The sequence below is a fragment of the Nicotiana attenuata genome, unplaced genomic scaffold (genome assembly GCF_001879085.1).
Source record: "Nicotiana attenuata strain UT unplaced genomic scaffold, NIATTr2, whole genome shotgun sequence".
NCBI classification, from domain to species: Eukaryota; Viridiplantae; Streptophyta; class Magnoliopsida; order Solanales; family Solanaceae; genus Nicotiana; species Nicotiana attenuata.
The window spans coordinates 157,714-172,396 of record NW_017671882.1 but is presented as its reverse complement, the minus strand read 5'-3'; the positions used below and the strand labels follow the sequence as shown (position 1 = coordinate 172,396).

Here is a 14,683-nt window from a genome sequence, read left to right as displayed (position 1 = left end):
AACCTTGTCGGTAAAACCCTTCTTGGGATAAAACCCGATCGAAGAAAAAGAATGCAACGTATGCCTTGAAACCTTAAGTTCTTCGAGCCGGACAACGCTTGGACTGTTCTGATCGGACATCTGCACAAAGGTTAGCGTAAGATGTAAATATAAAGTAATATGGTTATGCCTTAGTGGCGATGGCGCTTTGGGCCTCGATATGCTCCAAACATTTTCTTAGGGGACGCGGTATGGTCCTTTGTTTGTTTTATTCGAGTATAGACGAGAAAGTAGCTTGTTATTGCTATTTTACTATTTGCATATCCTTTGGCTCCTTAGACGGTGGAGGTACTGGTGCCAGTGCCACATCGTGCACCGCAAATATCTCTTTTGCTGCATGTTGTTCCCCGTAGACGGTTTTATCCCATCCTTATCGGAAATTTCATCTTTTAATGGAGGGTGGATGGTACTGCTCTCATACTGTTTATCCATAGCCTCCCGAGCACGGCGTTGTACCTCATATCTCCTTCGATGACATGGAATTTTGCATTTTGGATAGTGCTGGCCATGTTGACCGGGAGGGTGATTTCCCCTTTCGTTGTTTCACTCGCCATGTTGAACCCGTTGAGGACTCGAGAGGCGGGTACGATTTGGTCAAGCAGTCCAAGCTGCTCTACCACTCTCGACCTGATAATATTGGCCGAGCTACCTGGATCCACAAGTACACATTTAATTTGAAATGTATTCAGAAGAAAAGAGATTACCAATGCATCGTTGTAAGGGTGAGATAAAGTTTCGACGTCCTCGTCGCTGAATTTCGTGTCTCTGATTTTACCGATGGCGAATACGATGTCTCAAATGTCGACGTTGATGTTGTATTCCCACAAGCGAGGTGCCTCCGTCGGCCCTGTGTGCCTATCGAATCCAGCCCTGCTAACAAGTCCCGGAGGATTCTGGCCTCGATCCATCCTTCGGTCATTGCGGGGTATGTTGCACCTCAGGACGTTTCTTATATTTTCAGTGTATGGTTGGTTTCTCTCTTTGTTTGGCTTTGACTCCTTTACCGGAAGCCTGCTAGGATATACCGAGCCCGAGGGGACTCCTAGTTGGTCGTCTTCGACCCTAATCTTTGATTGGAATCGGTTGTGGACATTCGACCAAGTTACGGCGGGATACTCGACTAAGTTCTTCTTCAGCTATTTCGAAGCTACTGAGCTCCGCTCATCCAAACCATGATTGATGGCCTAAAATCCCCAGTCGTGGGAGACTGGTGGTAGTTCCATTCGTTCCATTTGAAAGCGAGATACAAACTCTCGCAACATCTCGTTCTCCCTTTGCTTGATTTTGAAGACGTCAGATTTCCTTGTAGCTACCTTGATGGCACCAGCATGTGCCTTTACTAGAATCTGCCAGCATGGCGAATCAGTCTATCGAGTTTGGGCTAGGTTGTGATACCACATCTTTGTCCTTTTTCAAAGTGTCTCTCCGAACTTTTTCAGTAGGACGGATTTGATCTTGTCGTCCTTTAGGTCGTTGCCCTTCACTGCACAAGTGTAAGCAGTGACGTGCTCGTTGGGGTCTGAGGTTCCGTTGTACTTCGGAAGGTCAAGCATTCTGAACTTCTTTGGAATGGGTTTTTGGGCCGCTTCCTGTGGGAATGACTTTTGTACGAACTTCTTTGAATCTACACCTTTCAGGATCGGGGGTGCCCCCGGAATTTGATTGACCCTTGAATTGTGGATCCCTACCTTCTTGTCGTTGGTTTCTATCTTCTTTTCGCCCGACTCGATCCTCTTTGTGAGGTCCTCAAGCATCTTTGTTATGGCGGGGTCGGCTGCCGACCCATTATTGCTTGATCTTTCTGGTACCTGTTCGGCTCGGGGAGCCGTTTCTGGTGCTGCTGTGCTTGGAGTTTATTGGTGGCTTTGTTGTTGAGCAATTGCCAGCTGTTGGGCTTGTAACATTTCAAAAATAACATGAAGGCTAACCTCCTATTCTTCCCTAGCTGGGGTTTTCTAAGCTTCTTGTTAGTCTCCTTGGCGTACGCTCCTGTTAATGTGGGATCTTATATCGACGTGTTGGGCATCACGTTAGACCACATTTGCGGGGATTGGCTCTGGCGCGTCCCCATGGTTTAGTGGTGGCGCGCCAATACCTGGAACAGCTACACCATTCTCTCCGTAGTCCTCAAGACCGTTGTTTTCATATGCATTCACTGAGTTAGACATTTTGACCTAAAATCAGACTTAGACACACGGCTAAGTCTGACAAAGTCTAGCTGGCCTACCTTGAACCCAGATCAGGGTGTCGCATCTAGCTGTCCCATCTCCATATCTTTACAATTAATGTATGTCGTACCATATAAGGTTTCCCCTTCTATATAAAGGGGATTTTTACTATTTTGTAGGGACTGATGTTGCTCCAACTATTCTACACAAAATATGTGATAACTCTCTCTCTCTCTTTTCTCTCTAACACACTCTCTCGATATTGTTGCTCTTATTTACTATCTTCATACTTGTTCTTCATTTATTTCTTATCATTGACCATAAAGAGTCTCCTTCAATTATGTCACGACTGTTAGCCTTCCCCGACTACACCTAATAGCTCGAACCCTAGCTTGGGAATCGACCTCGAGGCCCCAAATCGACTAGCTCGAGGCCCTGAACAGCTAAATTATTGGTTCGATTATAACTTTATTTTAGCTAGCATCTAGTCCTTAAACTCCACACACATAGCATCAACTGCTTTACAACTAGCACAAAAATAGATCACGTATTTTTAGAGTCCCATCAACAAATTTAATTGTTATTACCATTTTCACGGTAAACAGTTTGGCGCCCACCGTGGGGCTAAAACTAATAGTGATTATTTTCTTGCTAGTTTCGTTACACAACGCAAGTTATCTTTCACACCTTTTCTTGTCCATGATCTTCGATTTCAGGTCAATATGTCTGGCTCAGTGAACAGAGTAGAAAACGACGACCTCGAAAATCATGGAGAAAACGGTGTGGCTGTTCCAATTATTGGTACGCCACCACAGAACCCCGAGAATGCACCTGGGCTGATTCCATCGGACGCGGGCTCGCGCGACGCACAGCAGATCGACGAAACCTCACGCATCGACAGGAGCATACAACAAGGCGACCAACAGGAAGCCCAAAACACCCCATCTCAGGAAGAACAAGAAGTTAGCCTTCATGTTATTTTTGAAATGTTGCAGGCACAACAGCTGGCTATCGCTCAGCTGCAAAGCCACCCAAAAACTCCCAGCACCGTAGCACTGGGAAAAACTCCCTCGGCCGAACAGGTACCGGAGTGATTGAGCAATAATGATTCGATAGCCAACCCTGCTATCATAAAAATGCTCGAGGATCTTACCAGAAGGATCGAGTCGGGCGAGAAAATGATAGCAGCCAACGATAAAAAGGTCAAAACTTACAACTCCAGGGTCGACAAAATCCCGGGCGCGCCCCCAGTCCTAAAAGGCGTAGACTCGAGGAAGTTCGTGCTGCGGCCGTTCCCGGAGAAAGCGGCTCCGAAACCCATTCCAAAGAAGTTCAAAATGCCGGAACTCCCGAAATACAATGGGCCTCAGACCCCAACGAGCACGTTACCTCCTACACGTGCGCAGTGAAGGGCAATGACATAAAAGACGACAAGATCGAGTCCATCTTGTTGAAGAAGTTTGGGAAACGCTCTCAAAGGGGGCATGATGTGGTACCATAACCTAGCTCCCAACTCCATAGACTCATTTGCCATGCTGGTAGACTCCTTCATAAAGGCACACGCCGGAGCCATCAAAGTAGCAACGAGGAAATCTGACGTATTGAAGATCAGGCAGAGGGAGAACGAAATGCTGCGAGAGTTCGTATCTCGCTTCCATACGGAACGAATGGAACTACCCCCGGTCTCCGACGATTGGGCGGTACAGTCCTTCACTCAAGTCCTGAACGAGCGATGTTCAGTGGCCTCGAGGCAGCTAAAAGAGAATTCATCGAGTATCCTGCTGATACCTGGTCGGACGTCCACAACCGATACCAGTCAAAGATCAGGGTCGAAAATGATTAATCAGGATCCCCTTCGGGCTTAGTATACCCAAGCAGGTTCTTAGCAAAGGAATCAAAGCCACATAAAGAAAGGTATCAGCCATAAACCGATGATAGGAGAGACGCCTCAAGACGCAACCCGCCTCGTAGTGACCGACTGATAAACCGAGGGCAGAATCCTCGGGGACTCATTAACAGAGCCGGATTCGACGGAAACATGGGGCCAACATGGGAACCACGCCTATCAGAATACAACTTCAATGTTGATGTTGTGAGCATGTGATTTTTGCCCTATACGAACTACTCCTATAAAATCCCAAGAAAATAGATTTTTCTTAATTATTTTCCATTTTTAGGAATTTTTTGTAGAATTTTATTAATTGTTTACATTTTTGTGCATGTTTAATTTTTATTAAAATCATGAAAAATGCCAAAAAATACCATGCATTACATTTAGGTTTTGTTTTTACATTTTTTAGGATTAATTAGTAATTATTTGTTTTATAAAAAATAAAAATCACAAAAATAGCTCATTTTACATTTTACATTTTTAGATTATTGATTTTTCTCTTTTAACTTAGGATTAAATGATTTTTATAATTATTATAATTAGATATTTAGTTAGTTTTACAATTTGGATTAATTTAGGATTTTTATTTAGGATTTTTAATTAAAGAAAAGAGAAGAAAAAAAGAAAAGAAAAGGAATAAAAGAGAGATAAATTGAAAAGGAGTTGTTAATTTCGGAATTGGGCCAGTTGAAGCCAAAACCAGCCCAAGATTACCCAAATCCGCCCCAAAAACTCCAGCCCAATTCCATATACCCGGTCCAAGCCCCCCATCCCCAAAATGACGCCGTATCACAATCTTTTAATCCCAGCCGTTAGATTCTTTTGATCCAACGGCTCACCACTCCACCCTGATTTAATACATAAATTTCCGAACAAGACCACCTAACCCCAAACCCCCCCCCCCCTTTCACTCTCATCTCTCTCAACCCCAATCCCTAGCCGCCCTAGGATTCCCTCGCCGGTTCCGCCTCTCTCCGCCGCCCGAAAATCGCCCTACGACGGCGGAGCATCACTAAACCACCCCAAATTCACCCTCTACACTCTCCACCACCTCCTGACCACTAATCTACCACCAATCTCCCGAAAAACACCTTCAAATTCCTTGCATTTCAAATCTAAGTTTCAATCTTCGAAAACCCTAACTCCTCCAAACCACACCAAATCAATACCAGACAATCACCTCCCCTCCTCTTTCCAAATACCACCATATCTCCCTTCGTATCAGTCCCCAACTCTTCGAATCATAGATCTAAGACCCACAAACCCTATTTTTCCCCTTTCTATTCTTGATCGATTTCTGGGTCGTTTGAACCAAAGACTTCCATTAGTCGACTGTTCTTCTTGAGAACGGTCGATTAATGGTCGTCCAAGTTCATGTTATCCCCTGAAACCTGTCCGAGTGCTTGACTGGTTCAAAGTCGAAGCAGGTTTTTGGTAATTCCTTTTCCATTCTTTTCCTTTTCTTTTTTGTTTTGTTTATCTCTTTCATCTTCTTTCTTCTTTTAGGCGCATGTTTAGTTAGTTGCAACTTTAGATTTTCTCTTTTTCTTTTTCATGACTATTTAGCTTGTTAGTTGCATCTGCCTATTAGGTTAATTAAAACATGCTAGAATTTCAGTATTTGAATTCTAATTTCAATTGCATAAGACTGGATTAATTAGGTTAATTTTTAGGGGTTTTGATAAAATTAATTGTTCTGTTTTTCTTTTGTGTTTTAGTTCTTTCCTATATTCGTTTGTTTGATATTCAATGTTTAGTTTAAATTGATTAGAATAGTTTTAGGGGGTTCAATTTATTTGGCCAATTTCTGCTTAGTCATTAGGAAACCTTAGCCTTAGTTAATCCGTTTAAATTGCAAATTAATTAGGTTAATTTCTAGGGTTCCTTTGCATCTTTATTTTAATTCTTGTTATTTACTGTTTGGATGTGTTAGTTGTTAAAATCAGTCGTGTTTAGGGTTAATTAGATAAGCAATTCTTCGTTTATCAATTAGGTTGATTTCAGTTTAAATTGCATCTTCTTTCTTACTTTCATTTCTGTTAACATCTTTTGCATCTTTTGATTTGTTTTGATTGTGTTTGACATGATTTGTATATCAATAGAAACCTTAGGGACCTAATTGAACTAAAAGAGTCTAGGATAAAATTGAAATAGGCAGTAATTCAAAGGGTAAAAATGGACTTTCATTTAGGCCAAAATCAGAAGTTTCTAGTATTTAGGACAGTTGTCCCTTTCCTTAGCAAAAATGCTGATTTTGGATAAGAAAAAAGGACATGCAGCTGTCAAAAGATGTTGTACTATTCTGACATTTCAGAATTTAGGTTAGAAAATTCCATTTTTGATGCCATCTTTGTGCACTCTATATGTAGAATAGGCATACCTTCATTCAGGGACAAAATTCGAGCATAATTTTCACTGCATAAAGTTCTCTTTCCCCTAAAAGTTTAGATTTCAGAAAATCTTAGAAAATTTCCAAAAAATTTCTTCCTTTTGGTTTTTCACAAGCTGAAAATGGTTTGAAATAGAGAATTTTCTGGGTTTGTTTAGATGGGATTCTAGTTCTGAAAGCTGATTGAATTTGATTCAGATTCTGGGATTTATTTGGTTGCTGTAGCTGTATTGGTTTGCTGCTGTTTTCTTGCTTCTGAAGTTTCCCAGCAGTTTTTTCTTTCATCTTACTTGTTGTTCTCTATTTGCTGTTCAAGGTACACATGTTCTTCCTTGTTTAAATGTTTGTAAATGGAGTTTAAAGATGAAATACAAGCTTTTCTTTCCTGCCAATGTTATATATCTGTGTGTTCTTGCTGGATTTATCACTAAAATTTCAACCATATTGAAAACTTTCCCATGAGTTACTCCTTGTCTATTTGGTCTATATTATGAGAACTTGTTCCCTTGTATGGGTTTAGCATTGTTTGTTTGCTTACTTCAGTTGATATATGTATTTATCTTTTGTTGCATTGGTCATATAGCACGTCAGATCCCATATTTGAAATTTGGTAATTAATAGAGTGTGTTGGTTATGCTTTCTATCTTTCATCTAACAACTTCCTTTTACTCAAAACTATTATTTTTTTTCTTTGTTTGTTTTGACTGTAAGCTGTTGCCTGCAGATTTGGTCACTGGTTGGCCAAATTAGCTGGTTCAAAGCTAGAAAGAGAGAATCAAGTTTTCTTAATAAGACCAAGCTCTAATGGACAAGCCATCTCCAAAAGAAGCGGGGTATCCGCATGATGTTAGTTGTAGTAATTTGTAATAGTTTAGCTCTTCAATGTAAGATAAGTTTCAATGTAACATATTGATTTTTGAAGGTTACTGGTTCTATTCTGGAAAATTGTAATAAGTCAGACATTAGTATTGATGCATTAGAGGTTAATTATGTGTTTTGTCATGCCTGTACAAAGCAGTAATGATGCTCGGTTTTGAGACTATTCAGCAGAATCAAAGGCTGTTTAGTAAATAGAAAAAGGGCTGGATATCTAGCCCAAAGTAAGAGACTAGCCTAAGATGGTTTGGGCCTGGTTTATAGGCCCGGACTTTAAGTCAGTCCAGAAGCCCTTTTGCCATGGAATCATCTTATGTTTAAATTGTTCAATCTTCAGTAGTAGAATCATGTTTAGTCTTTAAAATTCCATCCCTGTTTGAACGTGTGATCAACTGTTGAATTAGAGTTATATTGTATTTCTTAGTTTTTGTCTAAAAATTAAGTTATTCTTGATTGTTATAAATATGTGGGGAATGGTTAAGGGTAAAGGTGGACAGGCCCAGCTAGAGAAATAGTGACTGGGCCCGCCTGTTTCAGGTCCAATATGGGCCAGCTTGATCAAACAAAATTTCGGAATAGCAAGAGCCTGCTGGGGCTCTTCCGTTTCACTTGGGCCAAAGGCTTAGCCCAAATACCGCTTTCCTGCGAAGCTGAACCTTCCCATTAAACCCAGTAATGAAGCCCAAGCCGAAATCCTTTAAAAAAAAATTAGACTTAGCCCTTTTAAGTAGGTGTAACTTTCCTCTAGAAAAGGCAATAAGTGAGGTGTGCCATGCCAAATAAAACCTATAATTCATGGCCCTCGTAAAATTAGATCAAGAGCTAACCCTTATAGAAAAATATTTGAGGTGTGCCATAAATAAATTAAATCATCCATGGCCCTCACAAATGTCGCTATTAAAAATTAAATCTTCGTAGTTGCTTTAGGCACTTTAATTAATTAATTTATCATGGCTACGGGTATGGTTCCCGTGACGTAGTTGTGATTTATAATTACTAAAATTCGGGTGCACATTTCATGTGATCCAACTTCAACCTTCAACAAGGTTAAATAAAACGTATCGCGAACCACGGGTGCTTTTCATGTAGCGTGGTTTAAGACGTGTTTTAAATAGTATTGAATTTTCCTAAAATAATTAAAAGGGGTTATAAAAGCTAAAAAATGCCCAATAGTTTTAAAACATGTAGTAAATCAGTTAATAGGCCAATATTAATAGTTTAAGCGACCGTGCTAGAACCACGGAATCCGGGAATGCCTAACACCATCTCCCGGGTTAACAAAATTCCTTGCTTAGAATTTCTGGTTTCGCAGACTTTTAAATAAAGTCGAATTTCCTCGATTTCGGATTTAAAATAAACCGGTGACTTGGGACACCATAAAACTATTCCAAGTGGCGACTCTGAAATTAAATAAATAATCCCATCTCGATTTATGTCACTTTAATTGGAAAAACTCCCTTGTACCCCCTCTCGGGGTGGTAAAAAAGGAGGCGTGACAGCTCTGGCGACTCTGCTGGGGATAAGAACCCAGAACTTTTGTTTTAGGGTTCAAGAATTCGAGCTTAGAATAAGTGTTATATTTGGCATTATTTATTATTTGATTTTTACATGTTTGAGCCTAATGTGCTAATTGCCGCTTTTTACCGTTTTGATATTGTTTGAACATTGTATAAATTGCTACGAAACCCTCCTCTCTCTGAGTCTTCTAAATCATCTGGGAAGTGTGCACTTTGTGTAACTTATTTTCTGTTAGAGTCATATCCCAATTTTAGAATGAGGTTCGGACAAGTTGCAAAGCCGGCGAAGCTTCTGTATTCCCAATACGCTGCCCCCCCTCGCTCGAGCTGTCTGCTCGGGTAAGCCAGGTCTAGAACAATACACCCAGGTTTTTAAACCTAGTATAGCATAGCCTCATGCCGGATCCCTAGTAGGAACACTTGTTTTCATCACGTGCATTTGACTTTGGGGACTCAACATAGGGGTTGGGTCCGTCTAGGACAGGTGTACCTGAAATCAAAAAGACCATCCTGATGCATTCTACTTGCTACTTGAACATTTATTTGCTTCGGATTGCATGTTGACCGGCTTCTAGAATAATGGAGAAAAATTGTAAAAAATCAAATTGAGGTGTGAGAGAGATAATTACCCACCCTCAGAAAATCTGGTGTCAAAAAAGTACCGAAACTCTGCCGAAATTTTGAAAAGAAAAGAGAAAAGGAAAATTGTTTAAAAAAAAAGAAATATTTGGTATTGTTTTCTATTGCGTCAAAACTGCCCGAACTACGCAAGTTTGATTCTCATCGGATGTGGGATACGTAGGCAACCCTCACCGGGTCCAACTCCATTTTTCCAAAAATAAAAAAAATGATGAAAAGTTGTTGTTTTGTCATAAATAAATTAGGTAATGTCGTTCTTGTCTAAATAGCCAAAATATCCCCAAAAGGGCGCCGGAAGGCTGCTTTTGCAAGAATAGCCACCTATGGTCCTTTTTCAAATTTTGGCCGATTAGCAAACACAGCCCTAAAGTCTTCTTTCCTGAGGTGCTGAAGGGCCGTATTTGCAAAGGCATCTTTGTTTTGAAATGCAATTTTGAAAAACTGATAATTTTCTCTTGAGTCAAAATAAATCATGGTCTTTTAACCGATCACTCTAAATATATGTGCAAGATGAGCACTATTGAAAATGAACCTTTCACAGTCCTCGAGGAAATCCCGTTAGAACTCCATATATGGTGGAATGACTTAGGAAAAGTCAGCATAGATACTGCGATAAAAGCTTGGGCTGTCTTGTTGGTGTTCTAAAAATTAAATCGAGGTTGGATATAATTGAGGCTTTAATACCTTTTTGGGACCCGACGCATAATGTGTTCCATTTTTCTGATTTTGAGCTAACCCCTACGCTTGAGGAAATAGTGGGCTATGCCGGTCTTAGTGGGAATCTTAGAAGTAGGTACCCAGTGGCTCCAAGAGCGGTGACTCCTCATAAGTTTCTGGACCTCCTGAGTATCAGTCGGGAAGTTAAAGATGGAAATTTATCCGAGGGATTTTGCACATTCTACTTCTTGTACCGGTGATATGGGGATCCCCACGATTTTAAGGCTCCAGATACTGGTCTAACTCATTCAGGGAACAAAGATAAATGGGAAGCACGTCGGGGACTGGCTTTTATAGTGGCATTCCTGGGTATATTAATCTGCCCAAGAAAGGATGGAAATATAGAGTTGGGCCTCGTGGGAATGGCCAACGTCATGACTAAAAAGGCTAATGGAACCCTTTTTCCAATGATCGTAGCAGAGATTTATCGAGCTCTAACTGTTTGCCAAGAAGGGGGAAAATTTTTTGAGGGCTGCAACATGCTTCTATAACTTTGGATGGAAGAACACCTTTGCCATCGTCTGGGGTGCATGAACTATGGTATGACTGGTCTTAATTGCATTGAAGAATATGAAAACCGGGTGATGGGTCATGAGTTTCCGGAAGGTACGGAGGCATGGTTCGCACATTTGAGTTCCTTAACTTCAAGCAAAATTGAGTGGACATTCGGTTGGCTCCCGATCACTGACGTCATTTACATGTCGTCCGAGGTGTGCTTTCTTCTATTAATGGGTCTCCGGAGCATCCAACCATATGCTCCACACAGGGTTCTGCGCCAGCTAGGCAGGTACCAAACTATCCCACATGATGAAGATCTGAGCCGACAAGTCATCAAACTAGGTCCAAAAGCTGTGTTCCCGGAAGGAAAGGTTCGCAAAATTTGGAATCGGTGTAGATTTCTAGAGCCAAAGACTCGGGTACGGGATCTGTCCAAAGGCGAATTAGAGCCTAGTTACACGACCTGGTATGGCAAAAGGTTTCAAGTCCATCAAGATCCCGAACGGCCTACTAAAAGACCCCATGTCCAACAATTCACTGATGGGGCACAGGAGCAATGAGATTGGTTGGCAAAAGAGACAAGCTACAAAGCCACAATAAGCAAATTGGAGGGGCAGATCCGAGATCTTAAATTTGACAACAGTTTACAGGCTGCTGCTGATGAAGGGGAAAAGAAGAGTTGGCTCAAGAAAACAAAGCCCTTGCAGCCCAGATCCAAAAAATGAAGATAGCTGCTGAGAATCAGGAAAGGAGCCGAACAGATGAAAGACTCATAAATGGTCTTAGGAGGAAAATATCTGAGTACAAGGATGATTTGGAAAAATCCGAGGGTATTCTGGCAAGAGCTCGAGCATAGTTGGAAAAGAAAGCAGAGGGACGGGCAGAGTTTGTACGGCAATTGAAAAGGAAATATGAGGGAACAGTCACAAACTTGAAGAAAAAGCTAACGACCCTCGAGAATGAGATGGCCAAAGAAGCTAAGAGCTTTAAGGCATAAAGGGAACATTGTTATGCATTAATGTCTAAGCTAGAGGAAGATATGCAGCAGCTGTAGGGACAAAATGGTCATGACACCCAAGTGGTAGAAGCTAGGTCTCAACAAATCGGGCGTTTGCTCCAAGAAAAGGGTATCATCGGGGAAAGGGTTAGAGTAATTGCTGACTACATCGTCATGAAATGCCATGAATGTGAAGACATGAATCAAACCACCTTTTTCTCTGTAGTGATGACCTTTGTTAGACAAATAATAAAATGACCTGGATCGTCTCCAAGGAGATCTTGCACATAGGCCCGTGGCGAGACCAACTGATGTCCCGCGGGCCCCTGGATCAGTTCTGGAAGCACTTATCTACTCTTGATTTTCATTTCGGGTCTTTATTTTAGTTTCTAGTTCTAGAGTCTGTTTTTAGTTTTTTTCTAATTCCTAGAGAGGCATGATAGAGTCTTTGTAACAAGGAAAATTAGAAGTTTTTATTTTTAATGAAAATTTGGAAAAAACCCCAAAATTGTTTCTTTCTTTTATTTCCGCATTTATTCCTTGAACTACGTGATGATCTGATTCACGCGGCATCGTGATACGTAGGCAATCCCAATCGGATCCGGTCATAGATTTAAATAATTCAAAGAGAGAAAACAAGAAAAAAAAGAGAGGAGAACAAGAAAAAGAGAGAAAACGAGAAAAAAGAGAAAACAAGAATACGAGAGGAAACAATGATAACGTGCAAAAGAGAGCAAAAGGTGAAAAGCGCCAAAGAAAAGAAAGACTGGGGGAGATAAACAAAAGCCGAGATGAAACACGCAACCGTTGCAGAACATGTAAAAACACATTTAACTGTATTGGTGCATTACACCCCCAATGTGCGATTCCCTGTGTGCTAATTGTCTCAAACTAACCGGATTGTTGTGTTCGCTATTAAGTAGGTTTTGATCTAAGGTGGTTAGTTTTGTGGTAACCTGGCTTCACACCCTTACTTTACAAGATCCAAGGGAAGTGTTGAAATGTCGTCAGAGAGTCATCTACCAACAATTCCCATCCCAGAGGATAGCCTGATATCGGCCATCCCAACATCAGAGTCATCGGCTGTTGAGGAAAATAGGGTACTACGACTCCGCATATTGGAAATGTGGGATGCCTGGTCCAACGGTAGAGAGCTTCCGAGTGCAATACCTGGTTTCCCTGAGCTACTTCCCAGGGCAACTGGAACTTCCAACGTCCCAATATATTACCCAAACACTCTGCTCGGATATCCTACCATCTCAGCGCAATTTATCGGAACGCCTTCTGAGGTTCGCCCCCAGGCATTAATTTCAGGTGTAGCTTCCAACATATTCACTGCACCACCTTCCTCAGCCACGACAGAACCCACTTTGCCCAGGCCAAGCTTTGATCCATCGTCTTTTACTTTGCAAGTACCATCCTTTCCACCAGACACGGCCCATCTCACCACCAATTCTTACCCTCAACAACCCCGGTATGAGTTCACCGCGGGACAGGAGAAAACTACAAAGAACCCCGAGCAAGAAGAAATCACTCGGAAGATGAGGATCATGGAACAGAGCCTAAAAAATATACAAGGTTTAAGTGGCCAAAAGAGCGTATCCTACGCTGATTTGTGTATGTTCTCACATGTTCACCTACCCATTGGTTTTAAGACCCCCAAGATCGAAAAGTATGACGGGCACGGGGACCTCATAGGTGGTGCTGGGTTCCGTGTCCTTGGTAGGCTTGACCATCGGAGATCCGTTTATGATGAATGTTTTTTCTCGATGTGGACCAAGCTCCGACTTCCTTTTTAGCTTTCCCACCTCAAGAGGTATTGCAATCAACTGAGAGGGGCAGGTGGAAAAGAAGAGCTTCTAGTGGCTTATTTCGGAGAGAGTCTAATGGGCATTGCATCCGAATGGTACATGGATCAAGACATGTCTTGCAGGCACATATGGGATGATTTGGCTCGAGATTTTGTCAAGCAGTTTCAGTACAACATAGACATAGCTCACGACAGGAATTCCTTGTCAAATCTCAAAAAGAAGTCATCAGAAAGTTTCCGAGAATATGCTGTTAAATGGCGCGAACAAGCGGCTAGGGTCAAGCCCCCGATGGATGAAACCGCGATGGTTAGTGTTTTTCTACGACCCTAAGAGGCTGACTACTTTCAGAATATGATGTCTGGAATGGGAAAGCCGTTTGCTGAGGCTATAAAGATTGGTGAGATGGTCGAGAATGGTCTGAAAACAGGTTGCATATTGAGCCAATCTGCCATAAGAGCTACGTCCCAAGCAATCCAAAGCGGGTCAGGAGGTGTAGCAAACAGAAAGAAGAAAGAAGAAGTGGCGATGGCGGCTTCAAGTCTAAGAAATCCCCGTCCACCCAGAAATTACTTCCCTCCAAGCATCCCACACCGTTATTTTCCTCACCAGGATGTGGCTTATACTATGGCTCCTCAACCTTACGCGGTGATGAACGCCCAGCCATACGCTCATCCACAACAACAGTTTAACCAAAACCGAGCTCCACTTCCTAAAAATAACCCTCCTCACCAAGCTCCATATAATCCCCGACCCCCACAAAACAATTTCCCATACAATGCCCGTGCCCGGGAGCCACCTAGAAGAAATAATTTCACGCCTATTGGTGAGTCATACTCTAGCCTTTTCCCTAAATTGGTCCAAATGGGTTTATTGCAACCCGTACCTCAAACTAGGCAAAACCCAGAATCGCCCTCCTAACGGTATGGTGCTCGATGTGCTTACCACTCAAGAGCGGAAGGGAATGACACTGAAGACTCTTAGACTCTCAAAAGGGCGATTGAAAATGTAATAGAGCAAAAAAGGATAGTGCTGAAAGATGAAGAGATTCCTAATGTGACCAATAACCCATTACCGGCTCACAATAACGGGCCAGTTATTAGGATGATGCGAAGATAAGGAGTTTGATCCCGCCTTGAAAGCC

The 14,683-nt window shown here is 41.9% G+C and overlaps 1 protein-coding gene across 1 annotated transcript; it reads left to right on the top strand.

The window, feature by feature from the left end:
- Positions 1-12,732: 12,732 nt before the first annotated feature.
- Positions 12,733-14,460, top strand: LOC109210713. Its single transcript, XM_019374167.1, has 3 exons — positions 12,733-13,476; positions 13,531-13,848; positions 13,891-14,460. Exons 1-3 carry the CDS (start codon positions 12,733-12,735, stop codon positions 14,458-14,460), a joined length of 1,632 nt encoding a protein of 543 aa, XP_019229712.1.
- Positions 14,461-14,683: the final 223 nt, after the last annotated feature.

Excerpts from the sequence above, each read along its gene's own strand:
- LOC109210713 (XM_019374167.1), top strand. The coding sequence starts at position 12,733 with ATGTCGTCAGAGAGTCATCTACCAACAATTCCCATCCCAGAGGATAGC. Across the intron at positions 13,477-13,530 it reads GGCTTGACCATCGGAGATCC|CTTTCCCACCTCAAGAGGTA; the intron begins GTTTATGATGAA and ends CTTCCTTTTTAG. Across the intron at positions 13,849-13,890 it reads CGATGGATGAAACCGCGATG|AATATGATGTCTGGAATGGG; the intron begins GTTAGTGTTTTT and ends GACTACTTTCAG.